Source organism: Periplaneta americana, chromosome 7 (assembly GCF_040183065.1).
Source record: "Periplaneta americana isolate PAMFEO1 chromosome 7, P.americana_PAMFEO1_priV1, whole genome shotgun sequence".
In the NCBI taxonomy this organism is placed as follows: domain Eukaryota; kingdom Metazoa; phylum Arthropoda; class Insecta; order Blattodea; family Blattidae; genus Periplaneta; species Periplaneta americana.
Genome location: NC_091123.1, coordinates 93,441,063 through 93,461,917, shown reverse-complemented (window position 1 = coordinate 93,461,917; position 20,855 = coordinate 93,441,063). Strand labels below are relative to the sequence as shown.

The 20,855-nt window shown below is 34.0% G+C and overlaps 1 protein-coding gene across 4 annotated transcripts in view; it reads right to left on the bottom strand.

The window, feature by feature from the left end:
• The window catches only part of 7B2 (Secretogranin_V domain-containing protein 7B2), a 254,094-nt gene that overhangs the window by 3,066 nt on the left and 230,173 nt on the right, over positions 1 to 20,855 (bottom strand). For 3 of the 4 annotated variants that reach the window (XM_069831080.1, XM_069831081.1, XM_069831077.1), the window contains 2 exons: positions 3,709 to 4,031; positions 3,409 to 3,459 (listed from right to left, as the gene is read on the bottom strand). In XM_069831080.1, coding sequence (XP_069687181.1) covers positions 3,409 to 3,459; positions 3,709 to 4,031 — 374 coding nt within the window. The remainder of the gene's footprint in view (positions 1 to 3,408; positions 3,460 to 3,708; positions 4,032 to 20,855) is intronic. The other variant, XM_069831079.1, reaches the window with a different exon arrangement.

The window sequence follows — 20,855 nt, the reverse complement described above, 5'->3', positions numbered from 1 at the left end:
ATGTATATATCGTGGCATAGCTTACAGTGAACAATGTAACTTATGCACCATGATAAGAATTTAAACACAGTAATGCGCCAACTCACTAACAAAATAACACGGAACTGAGTAACACGTCAACTTACTAACAAATTAACAAGGAACTGAGCAAGACGTCAACTCACTAACAAATTAACACGGAACTGAGTAAAGCGCCAGCTCACGAATTAACAAGGAACTGTGTAACACGTCAACTCACTAACAAATTAACACGGAACTGAGTAAAGCGCCAACTCACGAATTAACAAGGAACTGTGTAACGTGCCAACTCACTAACAAATTAACAAGGAACTGAGTAACACATCAACTTACTAACAAATTAACAAGGAACTGAGTAACACGTCAACTCACTAACATTAACAAGGAACTGAGTAACACATCAACTTAGTAACAAATTAACAAGGAACTGAGTAACACCTCAAGTAACTAACAAATTAACACGGAACTTAGTAACGCCTCAACTCATTAACAAGTTAACAAGGAACTGAGTAACACGTCAATTTGCTGACAAATTCTAAACCAAACTTACTAGCGTGGCTCTCTGTCTCTCGGCGTCTATTTCACTCAGCTATTATTATGCCTGAATTCTCACAGTAAGGAGCCGCCCTCTGACGGTGTCGAACGCCACTAACAGCTCTGTAATATCTTACAAGTAAACCTTCACCAGAGGTGAAAAACAATGAAAATTAACAAGGAACTGAGTAACACGTCAATTTGCTGACAAATTCTAAACCAAACTTACTAGCGTGGCTCTCTGTCTCTCGGCGTCTATTTCACTCAGCTATTATTATGCCTGAATTCTCACAGTAAGGAGCCGCCCTCTGACGGTGTCGAACGCCACTAACAGCTCTGTAATATCTTACAAGTAAACCTTCACCAGAGGTAAAAAACAATGAAAATGAAACTTATATTTTTGGAATCAGCATAATAAAATATGAATAATCCTAAAATTTCGTAACTCGACTGCAATTATTAAGTGCGATACACAACGCAGAGCACGAGGCTTCAAACAGCAAGAAAACACACCTTCAACTAGCGATTAATGCATAAGAAGGAAAACGATGATGTGGTCATCATGTTACTTAACGCATCGTATTCCAGAATCTGATTTGTTTTTATCCGGAAACATATGTCGCACAACAGTGATAGCTAATGCAAAATGTTGGAAACACAAATTTTCAGTACACCACCCGCACTTTATACAGGCTGATTTTGCACAAATCGTACATATTCCTTGTACATTTCGGTTACAGTACTCTGTAGTGTTTTTAAAACGTTGTCCACTTCTGGATCCCAATCCAGCTAACACCCAACCATACCCATGCGCCTGTTGGAATCGTGGAGAAGGAAACTTCTGTTAAGCAAGTGACTGTAGTTTCAATCTATTGTTGCGTTGTTGTAATGTATCAGATGAATCATCAAAATCTACATTATGAGAACTGTGTCAAATCATATGCTTACACATTCGAAAAAAGTACCTGTCCAAAGATTGCAACTCATAAGTCGTATTTGGCGGTATGATTTTAACTACTAGTTTTTCAAGACCATAGTCCCCTTCTTCTAACAGCTGCTTAATTGTATTTTCGTCGCAGTGGACACCATACGAGTCCAACAGCAGAAGAATGCAAGTTGCAGGATTAGGAAGGAATATTTCTCGTAAGAATTGTATCCATATTTTTTGGTCATTATTCCCGACGAAGTCCATTTTACTACAATGTTGTCACTTTGGAAAATGCGTTCCGCAACTCTTTGACTTATATCTTTCGGTTCTTGGAGAATAAGTAGTAACTTTGGCATCAGTTTTCCAGCTTTAGAAACCACCGGCGTTATAGTGTAGGAATGTGTAGTTAGTTGCCCCCTTGGATTGCACGACACCATACACTTTACTGGTTCCTTGACGCTCTAATGTTCTGCCGAAAGGCATTTCCTTATGGAACCCACATTCGTCTGTATTAAACACTTGAACACTTAAACATTGTACATGTCCAAACTGTCCAAAATCATACCACCAAATACGATTTATGAGTTGCAATCTTTTGACAGTTGACTTTCGTGTGTTAACCAAGTGAATTTATGCTTCATACTGCTCCATGACCTAAGGTTAAACTTTTTCTTTATGTTTGTCGGTATACCTGACAGAATCCAATACTCTGCTACTTTACATTTTTCTTGAAAGTCAATTATTCGGGAAGTTTTGGGAGGGGACGGAGCGTATTGAGAACCGAAACTTTGTGAAGTACTTAATTCCTCTTCTGACGTAGTATTTGTTTTTTCAGTCTCCCATTCTCGTACATGAGGCATGACATTGTCATCATTTCATGGTTCATTTTTACCATTGTCCAGAGTATGACTTTCTTCAACTGCTTCCGATTCATAACTCTTATACAACAATATCAAGTTCCTTCCGCGACATTTCACTGTCTCCTTATAACCCCCTTCATTTAGTTTATCCAGAATTTTAATCATTATATTCACTGGGTTCATCTTCTTCAGCTCACTGCACATAACATTACACAATAAACTGCAAGGTACAAACTAGCTGACAGCGCGACTATAGCAGTACTGTCTTCGCTCTCGCGTCTAGCATTGCTGCGTGGTATAGTTGTTTGCAATCTAAGTAGCCCATGTCAACTTGATTTTAATTGGTCGCGATCTCTGGTGTTCATTGCGTTCGAGTTGTAAAATTTACGTATTGTGCATTGCTTTTAATGCTTAATCGAATGGTAATAAAGGTAAGTCTTTGTTTTCTTACCCCACCTGAAGGTTTACTTGTTAGTTGAAACTTACGAATACTTAGTGAAAAACATATTGGCCAATGATCATTATAGGGAGATAGTGATATTTTTGGAATAAATAATATGGACGATGGAAGATTATCATACCGTTATGTTCCGAATAACATACATTAAATAAAGTCTTTGAAAATTCATTTTCCGTTCATTCAAAGACAAAATTTGGATGTTAAAATTAATTGGATCTAATTCTTAATTCAGAAATTACATTTTATTCCACGTTAATTCTTCTTCATAATGTATTGCAAGCAATTAGAGAAAATCTCGTCTGCATAAAGAAAAGGCAATTTTTCCGGAGATAATACTACACCTAATTTGTTACTGAATTCTTTCTCCCTTTAACAGAGTTATTTTATATGCAATTAATGCACGGCACATAGTTTATTTCATTGTACTTCAGAAATCCTTCGTCTTTGTCCGGATTTGAAATCGCGGAGAATACCAGTAGGTTAATGACTCTGTCACTGACAAGTATGTGTTGTTTCTATCTTACACATAATTGAGAGAGACACATTTCACCTCTCTATGGGGATATGAAAATGACTGTATTGTCACATACTTATCAAGATCTCCATACCTTTTTAACATGAAATTTCTTTGCTACCAAGCTCCTGTGCTGATCTTCAACCTGAAAAAGATTTGATTAAAAATATGATAAACCTCTTACCACAACGAATTGTGTGTAGGTAATTTTAGTGAAAAAACACAATGTTGGGTTCGAAACACATTTTATTCATACCCCGAACTAAATCATGCTAAGCATTTTGGCAGCAGGTAAAAGTCAACAGTCTTCGGTAGGACTTTATCCAACAGTGTAACCACTACCCATCAGAATGATAAAGGAATTTTATATAAACCTGTAGAAGCTAGGTCCTACCTGAATCTGTTCCATGATTCGGTCCAAATCCGAGTCTGTGAGATCGTTGCCTCCCGCAGACGACTGCATCTCCCTCCCGGAGGAGGACGGGCAGTCGAACATGTGTTCTGAATCGCACATGCAGTCTTGCGCTGCCTGGAACTCTCGACTGAAGCCGGCCGTGTTTTCGAATTGTTCCAGACAGCCGTCGTCCGCCGAGTACCCCACGGGGCAGGGATTGGGTGGGTTACAGTACGCAGGTAGAGCTGCATCCGTCTTCACCTCCTTGGAGTTCTTGACCGTGCCCTCAGGCTTTAGGCGCTGCTTCCCCTCTCCAGCGCCTCCTTACCGATAAAAACACGTCAGCACTCCTTGTACATAACTCAGTTGTATATTTCATTCGTATTAAGTTGAAACATACACATAATATTGCCATTATGACTAAATTTGTTATTTGAGATCCAGTTTTAATGTACATTGACGTCCAAAGATATCCGACCTATGATTATATGATCGTGTAAGCGAACTTTCCAACCACGGGATGTCAGAACCAAATATATAAAAAATTGACAAATTTTGAAACAGTTCCCCTAGTTATCAATAGGTGGCACCATTATTGGGACAGTTAAAGAAGTGTCAGAGAAAATGATTATGTAGCTTAAGCATTATTATTATTATTATTATTATTATTATTATTATTATTATTATTATTATTATTATCATCATCATCATCATCATCATCATCATCATCACCAGCAGCAGCAGCAGTTTCCAGCTAAACCGAGTGTTATTTTACAATCAATCGAGTGGAATAAAGAATTGAATTCTACAATGCGGGAATATTTATCTACAATTGGCAACTAGAAAATATCCAAAGAAAATTAATTTCTCTTTGTGCGTTCAGATTTGTACCCAACTACTCTTCTTAAAAATATGAACTATCTACTAAATATTTTAACTGTACCAGTCTGTATTCGAGACGTTAGGATATTTATTACACTTTCTTTAGTAGTGTATGTATGTATGGATTTATTCACACTGCAGTGGGTATATACCCGGTGGCAGTGGTAAATAATTACACTCAATAATGACAATAATAAACTTATTAATTAAAATACATTTAATAATAATACTAGTAATTAATACTAACAATCATTAATAATACTAATAATAATAATAATAATAATAATAACAACAACAACAACAGGGAATATACTAAATTAAATGAAACGATCACTTAAAATAACATTTGAAATAAATCTAATTTGTATCTTAAAACTAAGATCGAACTAAAACCCACGAGTATGATATGTTCATATCTGCACAAGTACCTTTCAAATTATACTCATTTCGCTGTCAACTCACTCACTGCAATGGAACTACGACACATTTCACTGATTCTATCCTAATTTCACTAACACTTCAAAAACATTTCACTGTTCAAATACTATGACTGCCACTATAAACTATAAAGCTTCACTGACAGGAACACGTTTCACTTACACAACACACTTCACTGACACGACATATTTCTTCACTGATACAACACACTTCACTGACACAACATAATTCTTCACTGATACAACACTTCAATAACAACATATCATTTACACCCTTTAAATACTGTGTATAATTACCGTCTATTAGTAAGGTCCTTAAGCCTATTTTTAAATACATTTTTGGTTGTTGGTAAAGCCTTTAGTAAGTCTGCAGGTAAAGCATTCCAGTCCCTGATAGTACGATTGAGAAAAGAAAACTTTCCAGTGTCCGTCCTCTGCCTTCTTTCCCTCAATTTATAAGAGTGGTCGTTCCTTGGAGAGTAATTTGGCGGCTGCAACCTATTTTTTATTTCTCTCCAGGCAGGCTCACCTCTGTATCTTTTGAACAGTGCGCATAATCGAATTCGCGTTCTCCTGTCCGTGAGTGTGTCCCATTTTAATGGTGAATTTTTCCGACAACACTTAAGAGCCCGTTTTTGAACATTTTTCCAGTGTCTTAATATGTTCTAATCTGTAAGGATCCCAACACACAGCACCATATTCCTTTACTGGACGTACTAGTGATTTATATGCAATCTCTTTGGATTTATCAGAACCTTTTCTTAGTACCCTCATCACAAAGTGTAACGCTCTCCATGCTTTTCCCGCTGTGTCTGTAACGTGTTCCCCCCAGCCGAGATCGCTGCTAAATGTTATTCCGAGGTATTTACATTTGTTAACTTCCGGAATGGTTTCACCCCCCAACGTATACGATGCGACTATTTTATTTCTTTTCCTTGTAAAGCTGATGGCTTTGCTCTTTAGAGAATTTATTTTCATTTTGTTGACTATTGCCCAATCGTTTATTCTATTGAGGTCATTCTGGAGAAGAGTAGTATCTTCATGACTTTTTATTTCCTTGTATACCATACAATCATCCGCGAATAAGCGAACCCTAGACAAGATATTAACTGGCAGATCATTTACAAAAGCCAAGAATAGAAGAGGCCCCAAGACACTCCCCTGCGGGACCCCGGAAGTAATTTCAATTGGGTTCGATAATTCCTCCACTACCCGTACTCTCTGAGAGCGACAAGTTAAAAATTCCTTGATCCACTGGAGCACTCTGAAGTCAATCCCCGTTAATTGTAGTTTAACCAACAATATATCGTGTGGGACTACATCGAATGCGCGTGAAAAGTCAATAATCACTGCATCTACTTGGCTATTGGAATCTATTCCGTCTTCTAAATCCTGACATACCGGTACTAATTGACTCTCACATGAATGCCCTCCCCCCGAAATCCATGCTGACAGTTATGTAACCAATTTGAGTCATCCCAATGCTGCCTTAGATAAGCTGAAATCAAGTGTTCCATCTGTTTGCAAACCACAGAGGTAAGGCTGACCGGTCTGTAATTTTTTGTATCTGAACGAGACCCTGACTTATAAATTGGCACCACTATTGCATCTTTCCAATCTCGCGAGACAGTACCATTGTTAATTGATATTTCAAATATACGCACTAGATAGGGAATCATGGCTTCCCCTCCCAATTTTAGTACGTCTCCGGCGATACCATCAGGTCCTATTGATTTATGAGTTTTCAATTTAGAGATCCTTCTCCTTATGTCCCTTGGCTTGATAGAAAACTGACCCGTATTTTCCACAGAAGCTAAGTGTGGTACTATTGTCCTCATCCCTAAAACAGTGGCATAATAGGAATTTAATTTTTCTGCTTTTTCGCTGTCCTGTACGATAAATTGATTGCGGTCATTTTTTTAGGGGGAGGCTCGAATAGTTTTCCTTGCGTCCTCTCTTCACATATTTATAAACTTCCCCCCACCCGTTTTGTTCACCTTTGAAAAGTTTATTTAGATAATTTTCCTGCGCTATCTTCTTCGCATAAAGCAGTTCTTTCGATAGTTGTGTGAATTTTGTTTGTTTTGCAAGGCTTTCCTTGCGCTGTCTATAGGATTTCCTTAGTTTTCTTTTCAGTTTCCGTAGTATTTATTATAATATTCCGGATCGGGATTGTTTGATAAGCGTTTAACCGGTAAAATTTCTGTATTCCTGTTAATATAATCTGCTCGAACTCCGCCTAGCATTCTTCTACACTACTGCCCTTTACTACCCATAATGAGTACTTTTCTCTAAGATAATTTTGGAAGCCTTCTCTGTCAGCTTTGTTATATTGCAAGATATTTTTGTTCTTTTTTCCGCTTTGCTTGTACTTGTTAGCATTCCATAATATTTCAAGAATTACCGCGTCGTGGTCGAATCACTTCAATACCTGCGGCTATTTCTGAGGGTCTTAAAAGAAATATGTCTACACGAACCTCCCCTTGTCGCCATGTCTGTTACTTGAATTAAGTTATGTTTCCAGATGAGTGAGTTTACTAAAGACTGGGCTTGGCTCATCCCTCCCTCTATTGTACCCTGCCAGTTTACCTGGGGCAAGTTTAGGTCCCTAGCAACGATAACATACTGCCCGCGGATTTTTCTATTTTCCAACATATCTCTTATTTTATAAAGTACGTTCAAGCCTTCTTTCTGAGCTCTGTATAAACCGATGATGTGTAATATGTTTCGCGAATAATCATCCGCTATGTCTACACCCAACATTTCGAACTCCGAGTCCTTAAAATTTTCAGCGCTCTGCAAACACTCTTTTACAAATATAAAAACCTCTCCCCCTGTTCCTACACGGTCGCGTCTGTATGTTACATAATCGTTTCTAAATACTTCTGAGTCTGCTACTTCGCTGGAAAGCCATGATTCCGTTCCTATTATGACGTCAGGATTATGCGAATCTACTAGGTTCCAGAATTCAATTGATTTATTATAAATACTTCTACAATTTACCTGCAGCACCACTAAAGACTTACATGACATAATATTGGTGATCCCTGTTGTTTCCGTTGTGGCCGCAGCTACCGCCTCCGTCTCTCTCTAATGCTTTTAATGGTGTCATTGATTGTGATTCTTTTATACGTAACACCTATCTTAGAATTCCCGTAAAAGGTTTTCATGGTAAAAGAATTTTCTTCACTACATTATTTAAATCCCTTTCTCCAGTAGCCAGGTGTATTAAAAGTGCTAATTTGCAAGATCTGATTTGATTTTACTTATGCATGATATATCCTTACATGTTATTTAATATCTTTTATTATTTGTTAGATATTGCTATTTATTTTGTTACATTTGGTCAATGATTAATGTTGACTATTATATAGATTGTATTTCATCTCACTGCCATTTTCTGTCATTCATTCTCATCATCATTTGTTCTGTTTTGTTTTTGTTTTGTTTTTTTTTTTGTATCTTGTGCTAAACTGTAATTGGCTTTGTGCTGTTGTTTTGCTCGTTAATATTCTAAATAAATAAATAAATAAATATATTATTATTATTATTATTATTATTATTATTATTATTATTATTATTATTATTATGTCATATTTTAGTTACATGTCTCCTATTCGATGCGGGGTCACCTTAACAAATTTTTTCTTACAATGGCGAGGAAAATATATATTTGAGAAATCACTGGATACATAGATATGATCAGCTATTATGTGGTGGTAAATGAGAAACCATTTGTATAATTAATTATTAAGAAAATGATTTATTTACATTTTCTTTTCAATAATTAAGCTTTTTTATTACTTTGATCTAATGAGAACCCACTCTATGAAATTATTGCTTCAGTATTATTTGTCTAAAGGCAAACCCGAGGTCACATGTATAAAACAATAAAATAAATAATATCTCCATAAAATTTGAAAAGATGTTGCATACATTTATCCAGAAGTTTAACTAATTTTATATGAAAATATATTAAATTCATCAGAGCATCGATTCTCTGCCCATAAGGAACTTGATATTTTGTTTAAACCAAATTGTACCAATAATTGAAATAAGTGGCGAACTGTGTCATCAAATTTTTATTTGAATGAAGCTTTCGATATAGGTCCTCATAGCATCTTGCTCCATAAGTAGCGAACCATTTGTCTCTCTAAATAATCTAAATATGTTTTAAAACTATCTATTCAGTCACTAAAATTGTTAAAATCGTTGGTACTGACAATATATCTTTAAAATTATTGGGAGTGATTAGTGACATAATTGCATTTCCTCTAGCCTTCATATTTAATCGTTGTGTTAATAGTGAAGTGTACCAATGTTTGTTAGAGTTGCTCTCGTTAAACAAGCTCATAAAAAATGTGATTCTATAATTCTACTAACGTAAATAATTACAGGCTTATATCATTGTTAAGTACAATTTACAAAATATTTGACCGTTTAACATATAATAGAATGTTAAATTTTCTGTTAAATTTAATTGAAGTACTCCTGATCAACATGGTTTTCTCTCTGGTAAATCTACGGAAACTGATCTGTGTGATTTTAATAATATTAGACTTATTAAAACCTTGATAAAGGCAAACATGTAGGGGAAAGGTCCCTATATTGAACCTGTCTTAAATTGAAACACTCTGTTATTTCCCAAACTGTTCGACAGAGTGCACCACAATTTAAGTAGAAGAGTACTATGTAGCGCAGTGAATGCTGGGTACAGTTGACCTTGCGTTCGGAGCAATGGTTTCAGCTGTAATAAGTGTTTTGTGTTTATGGTGCTTCTGATGTAATATTTGACTCTCCTAGCTAAGCTTGTACGACAAATCAGGTAAGATTGTGATAATCTTAATCTATTGCATGTTGTGAAGTAGTTACATAGCAACAATATTCATGCGTAAACTTTTTCAATCAACACGTTTCCGTGTTTTACAGTTACTAAATAATCTGAAATGGTTTTGCCCGTAATTTGAACCACCGTTTGAACCCTATATTGAACTGGTCCAATTTAGGAAACATTGTTTTGTTTTAGGACCTTCCAACTCGTGCAAATAGATATACCTGACAAGTGGTGAAAGAGGCACCAACACAACCTAAGTGTGTTGCATGAGTGTAACAAGGACTTACGTTCTTCCCATGTTGATTTTCAAATGGCTGACATTTAAGGATGAACTGAACACCGGTACACCACCAGGTGCAATATGCACACGTTCTGAAAGTGGATGGATTACTAGCAAGTTATTTCTTAAGTGGTTACAACGTGTCATCGCCATTGTAAAGCCCAGCACTAATAACAAAGTGTTACTTATACTTGATGGCCATGGTGTTGTAATGCTTTCTTTGCCGGCACATACTACAACGCACAGGCTTCAACCATGTGACGTGTCTTTCTTCAAGCCCTTGTCATCATACTACAATCAGGTTGCAGGCAAATGGCTTCGAAGTAACCCATCTCGAAATATAACTCAGTTCAGGTGTCAGCTTTAATAGGAGAAGCTTATGGTAAAGCTGCTACAGTGGTAAATGCAACGAGTGGATTTGAGAAAACTGGAATTTGGCCACTCGACAGAAACAGCGACTTCACTCCTACTGCCGTCAACCATGAGAATGAGCCTAACACAAGTGTTCCAAACTCATCTTTACAAAATTCACTTCCCTCTTTTCAATCTAGTAGGCCTTACACTTCTGAAGACATTTCTACGGCCAATCCTTACTGTCCATAAAAATCTCCAAACATGACCAGGCGTAGGCCTAACACTGTTTGCTGAAATAGCTCCTATTCCTGAACTTACCACATCAAGGAAACAAAAAACCACGTCAGTTGAAATCATCACAAGCAGTTCACACAAGAATGAGTTGTAGGAAAACAAACAAGAAAGTAGCAGGTAGGCCTACATCGACACCAAGAAATAAACCGTTAAAGAGAAAGCTCCAATATGGTCAACCAGGAAATGAAGACAAGAATTGGTACTGCAAAATTTGTGAATTGTCGGAAATGATGGATATGATCAAGTGTATGAAATGTAGGATATGGCTTCACTGAAAATGTGCAAACGTTAATGCTAAACAGAAAGTGTGTTACTGTGAAGACTGTGGATAATGGACTCTTTTATATAACAATGAAAGCCCTATATTTGTAATTCATGTTCTAAAAAGAAAGTGTTTTTTTATTATTATCTAAAAACTCCAGTTTTCAAGGAAATTGACATTATAATTACAAACTTCTTCTGTACTTTTGTTGTTAATTAAATAATTTCTTTAAGTATAGGACAAAAATATTTATATTTTATATTAATAAAAATGTTTCTGAATTTAAAATGATGTGGTTCATTTTAAGATAAGGCTGGTCCAATTTTAGGACCATGTTCCTAATTTGGACCATTTCGCACCTTCTCAGTTTTATTTTTTTATTTAAATAATGACAACATTAATTAGCAATTGTGTTGAGGCTATGTATAGCCGAAGAGTCTGCAAATGTAATGCAAATTTTCCTGATGACTTTGTTGTGAGATTATTGCCACAATTTAGTGTTAAAGGCAAAGTGGTTCAATATAGGGGCCTTTCCCTAGCAGTTTTATTATTTTTATTTATCGAAGGCATTTGATAGAATGGATATTAGTTATATTTGTATACAATTAGACTTCAATTACTCATATTTTTCACATTGATCAATGTGATGGCGGAACAGGCATTATACCACAGTCTAGTATATAGTCACGAAGCTTGAGTTGATGAGGGTACTAGGAAGAATAGACTGTGCAAGTACTATTTCACATTGTCTGTGATGCGGCGATAATAGCGATCCTACTGGTTAGCAACTATCTATGAATGCATATTTCCTACATATTAGCTTCGTGACTGTGATTATACCCTAATCCATGAAGTCAAGATGATTTATTATTATTATTATTATTATTATTATTATTATTATTATTATTATTATTATTATTATAAAATTAGAAGCGTTAGGTTTTAGACGCAAATTTGTAGCATTTCTACAATCATATTGGCTAATTGTAAGATATGTGTAAACATTAATAATACTCTTTCTGATAATGATTTGTTATTATTATTATTATCATTATTATTATTATTATTATTATTATTATTATCATTATTATTATTAAATTAGAAGCCTTAGTTAGACGCAAACTTTTAGCATTTCTACAGTCGTATTTGTCTAATTGTAAGATATGTGTAAACATTAATAATACTCTTTCTGATAATGATTTGTTGTTGTTATTATTATTATTATTATTATTATTATTATTATTATTATCATCAAATTAGAAGCCTTAGGTTTTAGACGAAAATTTTTAGCATTTCTACAGTCGTATTTATCTAATTGTAAGATATGTGTAAACATTAATAATACTCTTTCTGATAATGATTTGTTATTATTATTATTATTATTATTATTATTATTATTATTATCAAATTAGAAGCCTTAGGTTTTAGACGCAAATTTTTAGCATTTCTACAGTCGTATTTATCTAATTGTAAGATATGTGTAAACATTAATAATACTCTTTCTAATAATGATTTGTTATTATTATTATTACTATTATGATTATTATTATTATTATTATTATTATTATTATTATTATTATTATCAAATTAGAAGCCTTAGGTTTTAGATGCAAATTTTTAGCATTTCTAAAGTCGTATTTGTCTAATTGTGAGATATGTGTAAACATTAATAATACTCTTTCTGATGAGTTTAATTTAAGAGACTGTCTCAGGATTCTGTGCTTGGACCTCTTATATTTGTATTATTTATAAATCATTTGACTGATTATATAAAAGAAGGTAAAATATTACTTAATGCTGACGACACCTCTATTACTATCTGTTCAGAGTGTTATAGGCCTAATGATTTCATAAGTAAAGTTGAAATAGATATATCTCACAAGCAAACGTTCTGATGGGGGCAGATAAAAAAGTCAATTTTTTTTTCTTCCACCATGTTAATAATGTCAAAAGAAGTACTTATACAAATTTTGGCCACTCGATCGCAATTACGAGGCTTTCTAGAAAGTGATTTTCCCTGGGGCCGTTTATAGAAAAAAACACAATTACATGGAAATATTTATTGAAACAGATACAGCAGTTGTTGCGCTATTTGTCAACATATCCCCTCCACTAGAATTGAGACATTTGTCATCCCATGGGATCAATTTTTGTGTCGTAGAAGTCAGCCGCCTCAGATAGGAGCCAGCGTTTGACTGCGTCTGCACCTCTCTCTGTCATGAGAAATGTCTCAATTCCGATGCAAAATATGACGAAAAATAGTTCAACAATTGTTGTGTCTGTTCCAATAAATTTGTCCAGTGAAACTGTGTTTTTTTTTTTCTGTTAGCGCCCCTGGCGAACTTATTTTTTTACGGCTCTCGTAATTGCGGTCGAGTGGCCAAAATTTGTATAAGCACTTCCTTTGACATTATTAACATGGTGGAAGAAAAAAATTTAACTTTTTTATCTGCCCCCATCAGAACATTTGCTTGTCAGTTCAAAAAGTGGTGTGATACGTAGTACAAAATTTCTTGGTATTGTCGTAGATAATCTATTGACTTGTAATAAATATTTTGAACTTATTGCTAAGAATTAAGTTACGTTAACTTTTCCATTTTGAAACTAAGAAATACACTAACTACCAAATATTAATCTCAATTTATTACCACTTGCTTATTCATATCTTAATTATGCCATCTTTTCATGGGGTAATTCTACCAATTCAAATATGATATTTGTAGCTCAGAAGAGAATTATATGATTCATCTTTAAATTCAAGAATATTGACTCGTGTAAACCTCATTTTACAAAATACAACATTTTAACATTTCCATCCATTTATATTTATAAATGCTTGATTTTCTTTTAACAGAATGAGAAAAAATACAACAAGAATTCAGATTTTCATAATTATAGCATGTGAAATGCATATCTGGTCACTATATAAAATCATAAACTTTAGAAACATGAAACAATGCCTGCTTATACTGGCATATTGTAATGTAATGAATAAACAATCAATCGAGTAATCAATCAATATCAGTGATTACAACCATGCATACGACTGTTCATTCAGTCTTCTGATTCTCACTGTCTATTTCTAATTTTTATTTACATCTGTAGAAGAACAAGCTCTGACTACTTATTATTCGTTGAGTATTTAAAAATGTCTCGTGAAATAAAATTACTGTTGACTGGTAACATCTTCAACGTGACATTGGCCTTAGTAAGAACGTCTGAAAAGATTAGCACCAAAGTAAATTCTTACAAAATGAATGTTGTTAATCTTCACCAGGAAAATTACTTCTCTTCAATTTAACTATAATGTAAACCAAAATCAAATTCACAGAATAGACGGTGTCAAAGATCTTATTATATGTTTAGGTGGTATATGTTTATTTTCATAAGCATGTATATTTCATTTATAACAATGCAATTAGGATGTTATGATTGATTCGATCCACAACATATTTTCCCTCTATGCCTGATGCATTATCGATACTTTACTTTTATTTGTAGCATCGAAACTAGAATAGGCTATACATCTACAGGTTTGAATACTGTTAACAATTCAATCCGCACAATTAGAAATTGTCCAACGTAAATTCACACAACTTTCGTGTATTCCCGACGTCAAGATCTTAACGCCTTCTTTTATTCAAAGTATTTAGAGGTATGTAATTTGCAGATCTTTCATGGACAATAACAAGTATTCTGAAGAAAGACATGAGAAGCCATAATCTTTATTACAAACAAAATTCCAAATCTCTATCCCCGGCGCATTCAAACTACCAACTCGCTTAGTAATAAATATGCTGTATTTAAAGCTTGTTAGCCGTCACGGTGGTCTAGTGGTTAGAGCGCTGGACTCATAACTCTGCGGACCAAGGTTTGACCTACTGCGTACTCTGATTTATAACTTGTATTAGGCAAGCCTGTGGTCCAAGTAACACAGGGGTTTTCTACGGGACTTCCGGTTCTCCTGCGGCACACCAACAAATCTCCATCATCCTCTCATCTTATAGCAGTAGTAGCGTGGATCAACCACCTATGGTGCACCCTGGGTAACGGCTCTGTTGGTAAATTGGTCAACACAACTGGCTTCATATGGGAGAATGACGCCATTAGTAAAAAAACCTTTATGATATTATTTGCATTATTGTTAACTACATATTTATCACAAATAAAGAAGATTATTCTTGATATTATATTTGTTATTTGCAAATCTTCGTCGGTTAGCAGGTTATTAATTAAATAAACAAATAAATTCTTTCTTATCTTTTTGTGTGAAAAAATTAGACCTACACGTTAAATTTATCTCTAAAGTGATATATTTTCGGCATAGACAGGTTCTCCATTCCTATGCCTTCTGTTATGATGGTGCCTGTAAGTAGCATAGCTTCAAACTGTTAGTTGTTTCTACATCTATGACATGGCGCAACAAACCGTCTCTAACCAACAGTATGGCAGTATCAATGATTACACATTGCTGGATTAGTAATGTTCGTAAAGTTTATTTGTATTATGTGGGTGTAACAACTATTTATGTTGTATAGAATACGGATCACATTTCTAAACACGCATAGTGCTCTTTTTTCTTACCTCAACCTACAGTGGAAGCTCTTAAGTTCGACAGAAATCAAGTTCGAAATCCTATAGTTCGACTGCTTACGTAGGAAAATTAAACACGCCCCTATACGGGCACTAAGAAATGAGTTTGCCATTTGAAAGGGGAATTGGTTCTGTGTCTTGTAGTGATACTTTTGTTAAAGGAAAACAGAATATTATATTGATTAGGACATCCATATTGCTCACTGATTTTAAATTAATGAACTTTTCTTTTCCTATTTGAGAATTGTGCCTTTTGTGAGACGTAACTGTCGAAACCCACTGTGGTAGTAGAAGCGCATACACAAGTCTCAGGGCAGGCAGGCAATGCAAGTACAGCACTGTATTCGTTGAAATATAACCAATAAGAATTTGTATTCATTTCACCTGCCACACCCACTCCCCTTATTGGACTGAACCTTCAATTCTGTTTTGTCGAACTTAGGAGAGTCCACTGTATTTCTTGATTTTTGTTTTAGGAGACGGATATAAATGAACGTTTAACAACACTGCCACGTAAAATTACACTGTTTTCCGGTCTGTTGTACAATTTCATATCCTTGGATGATTTTCCAACTTTCTTCCTCTCATTCGAATGTACCGGTAATTCAATTTGTTCAAATTATAGAATATTTATGACATCAATTTATCGTATAATATCATTATTACCCCTATTATTATTATTATTATTATTATTATTATTAGTAGTAGTAGTAGTAGTAGTAGTAGTAGTTGTAGTAGCAGCAGTAGTAGTAGTAGTAGTAGTAGTAGTAGTAGTAGTAGTAGTAGTAGTAGCAGCATATTATCACTATTTCATAATGCAATGAAAGTAGAAGTTGTACAAAACTAGATATCAATTTACAATATAACTGAGGTCCTGAATTTTAAAACATACCAACTCCAAAAAAATGGAAAATTGATTTAAACACATATAAGATAGTGTTATGTCTTAGGGTATGATATCGTATGTTAAACAGTCTAATACTTGTTCTTTGTCAAGTTTATTGGCCTCATGAGAAATCACCTGAATTCTAAACCATTCTATATCCATGTAATTAGTACATGGAATTTAGAAATGTCCTAGAGTTTTAAAATTCAGGTCCTCGATTGTTCTCTAATGAATTTAATAAGAGAAAACTTGAATAAAGCAAGGAAACGCAAAGCTGTGACTTGTGACATGGAATGCAGAAGTAGTATCAATAGTAGTAGTGGACATTTTAGTAGCAGAATTAGATGTGATAGGAGAGACAGTATAGTTTAACAACACTTTCAACAGTAGAGATTATTCAACGTCGAAATTGAACGTAGGCCTAAGCAAGTTATGACAGACAAATTTTATCTAGAGGCTATTAGAGACGGAGATTTTACGTGCCATAATCTGAGACAAATGCCTCTCAGCTTTATTTTCCTCCTGTAGGAAGCCATGCTAATGACATTATCTTCCTTTAAAATATAATTGTCCTCGGTCGGAAGTAGTACTAACAGTAGTCGGTCTAGTAGTTGAAATGCAAGCAATAGTACAATAGAATCAGTAGTAGTAAAAGTAGATATAGAAGTAAAACGTAGAAGTTGGAAATTGAAAATTTGAAGCAGCAGAAAGTATAAAACTAGTAGCAGAAGGAGAAGTATTTATATAAAAATTCAGAATAGTGGACAATATATAATTTAAGTAAATGTATAAGAAGTAGTAGAAGTATGGAAGGTCGGTATCGGGGTAGAAAAAAACTAGATGTAGAGGATGCGTTAAATAGGAGTAGGTGTAGAAGCAGAAATATAAATAGTACTAAAAAGGAAAAGTACAGTAATAAAAAATTAAGACTAGTAGAAAAGATATGTTAATTTTTAACAAAATAATCTGCCCTCAATGAGGGGGACGATAAAGATCCAGAATAAAAGCACTAAAAATAATTTAGAAAGACAAATAGATGTATTTTCAGGAATAGAAATAGTGAATTTAGATGTTGAGGTAAAAGTGGAAGGACATATGAAGATAGGTGGGTAAGTAAAAACAGAACTAGGTGTATAAGTAGAAGTAGTATCTGTAATAGGAGTAGAGTTCCAAAGTAAAAGCAGATTTAAAATATTATAATTAGTGATACATTTAGAAGTTAAAGTAAAAGTAGAAGTAAAACATATAGCAAAAGTAGAAGTATAAGCAGAAACAGAAGTAGAAATAGGAGTAGAAGTAAAAGCAGACCCAGAAGTTGAAGTACAAATAGAATCTGAAGTATAAGTAGTAGTAGACTCAGAAGTAGAAATAGAAGTAGCAGAAACAGGAGATGCAGAAGTAGTAGTAGTAGTAGTAGTAGTACAAGTACAAACTGTAGTAGAAGTAGATGCAGAAGTAGAAGTAGAAGCAGAAAAATAAATCAATCAGAAGTAGAAGTAGAAGCAGAAGTAGAAATAGGAGTAAAAGAACTATAAAGAGAAGCCGAAGTAGAAGCAGAAATAGAAATAAAAGTAGAAGTACTATAAGCAGAAGTAGAAGTTGTAGTAGACGTAGAAGTTGAAGTGGAAGTTGTACGAGAAGAAGAAGTTGTGATAGATGTTGTAGTGTAAGTAAAAGTTGTAGCAGCGATAGGCGTAGAAGTATAAGTTGTAGTAGAAGAATAAGTACAAGTACAAGTAGAAGAAGTATTTAAGTTGAAGATGAAGTGGAAGCTGATATTGATGCTGAAATAGAAACTCAAATAGAAGTTCAATTAGAAGATGAATTATAAGCTCAAGTAGAAGTTTAGATTAAAATAGAAGTTGAAATAGAATTTAAACTAGAAAGAAAGTAAATATTTAAGAAGGTGGAGTATAAGTAGAAGTACAGTAGTAGTAGTAGTAGTAGTAGTAGTAGTAGTAGTAGTAATAGTAGTAGTAGTAATAGTAGTAGAGGTAAATAAAGTAGATATAGCATTGGGTTTAGGAATAGTAAATTATATTAGAAGTAATAATATAAAAAGTCATAGTAATGTAGAAATAGAAATAAAAGTGGAAGTAACAGAGCAGTTATTACACGAAGAATTTCTTAAAATCTGTGTGACTATCGCTCCATAGGTACTAGTAACTGTTATGATTAGTCCATATAAATGCCTCCTTCATTGCTAAATTCATACGCAAACGAGCACATAATAGATGAAACACGCAGTGGCTGTACGGCTGGAAAGGGTAAGTTACGAGAGAAATATTTTTTTCCAAAGTTAAGGACGGCTTTCTCATAATTTTTGTCACGTCATGACAACTTTGGCTCTTATTTCGAATGAGTTAACGATAATTGATATTGTGTATCTGTGGAGGACGACAAACTGTAAACAGGGAATGATATAAATGACTGATCACGGTTTTAACATTGATGAACATGGAATTCATGATCTGTGGAGACAAACATAAATTATCTCTTAGACAGTTTCAGTAGAAGTAAATTAAACTATTTTTTAACTTAAATATTATGTTTCACATTAAGTATGTAAGGTAGAAGTAGTACAGTACATTAATATATAGTCTATATATAATTTGAACTGGTAATGGAAATTACGGGAAAACGGCTGAACGGATTTTAATAAATGGCCTCTCATTTTGAAGCCTGGAGCCCAACCTTTTTCAGAAAAATAGAAGTTTTCAGTGAAATGTCAATTTTCCTACATCATTTTCCTATTTTTCGAAATCCATCTGTCGTCAGTTTTGAGAAATAATGGCTTTTCAAAATAAAACAAAACCCAAACACACTACAATAAACAATATTACACGAAGGTCATGATCTGCAGGATTACTGACATATTTAGAGTTCGAATTGAATTGGTTATTAAAATACTTCAAGGCTTACAAAAAATAATTTACAGGCCTGATTCTGTGGTGTGCAATTTTCTGAGTACAGCTGCGTATTGGATATTAAAATCTACAAAACTTGAGGTGGTTTGATGACATTATTACCATTAGAAATTAAATATTATTATAGTTAATGTCATGATGTGCCTATGTTTCATTAATTATACATATTAATGCTATATTGATGATATGAAAGTGAAACGTTTTGGGGTTATATAAGTAGATGTAGAGAATATATGAAATTAGATCTTCATTTCTATAATTTAATGAGTGACGGCTATGTAGTATATAACTACAAAACTTACGTAAGATAATATTGTTATTAAAAGTGAACTATTTTTATAGTTAATCATGTGGGGTTGGGTTTTTTCATATACTTAATGGCGGTGTGGTGTAGATATTTATATGCGTCATTCTCTTCAGTATTGGCTCGAGAGAGCGCAAAAATTACAGTTCCTAAGGAAAGACTAAAAGGCATTACTTACTGATAAAATAAAAGTCCTACAAAATTTTGTAGACTCTCGATCATTTCAGCAAGATCTCTTAGCAGGATAAAATGATTTTACCCTTTACATTTCCAGCTCTACATGCAGCAGCTATACCAAAATGCTATGTCTATTGTTCGAAAGCATAGCAAACCTGACATTTTTTTTAACTTTCACCTACAATCCACAGTGATCTGAAATAGCTATTGCTTTACTCCCACATGAAAAACCTTCTGATTTTCTGACATTGTCACTTGCGTTTTCGCATTGAAACTCAAAAACTGAAGCTGGATAAGTTCAAGAAAAAAGTATTTGGCATAAAAAAACATTCAGAGGGAGTATGTTTCATTATAATGGAAGCAAATAACTTTCAAAATTTCTGGTATTCTTCATTGAAAATAAATCTTAAAAATTTTTATTTTAACGTCTAATGAACTTAGTTTGCAGCATTTGCTGCACAAGTCGCTAGTAGTGTTATAAATAAACGTAGATTGAATTCCTATTTGACAATGTCACTGGAATGTTTCAAGACATCAGATAAAAACTGAAAGAATGGGATCGTAAACGCTAAATCTACTACTAATTCAAATTTATGTCTACAAAATGAATTGTGTCACTGATATTACTAGTAAATTCAATTCATTTTAACTACATTTTCAAATTATTGCAATTAATATATTTAAGTCAATGTTTTAAGAAATTCAAAAGCAAAACATGTGGATAACTCGGGAATTTAAATCTCATGTATTATAAAAGGACAGTAATGATCCCTATAATCTTCACTACTATAAGAACTAATCAAAAAGTTTGTCGCAAGTTATAAAAGAGACAAAAGGGATACTTTTTAAATAGAAAAATACAAAATTGAGATAATAAAATTAAAACAAATGTCAATATTACACAAAATGAATCCAGT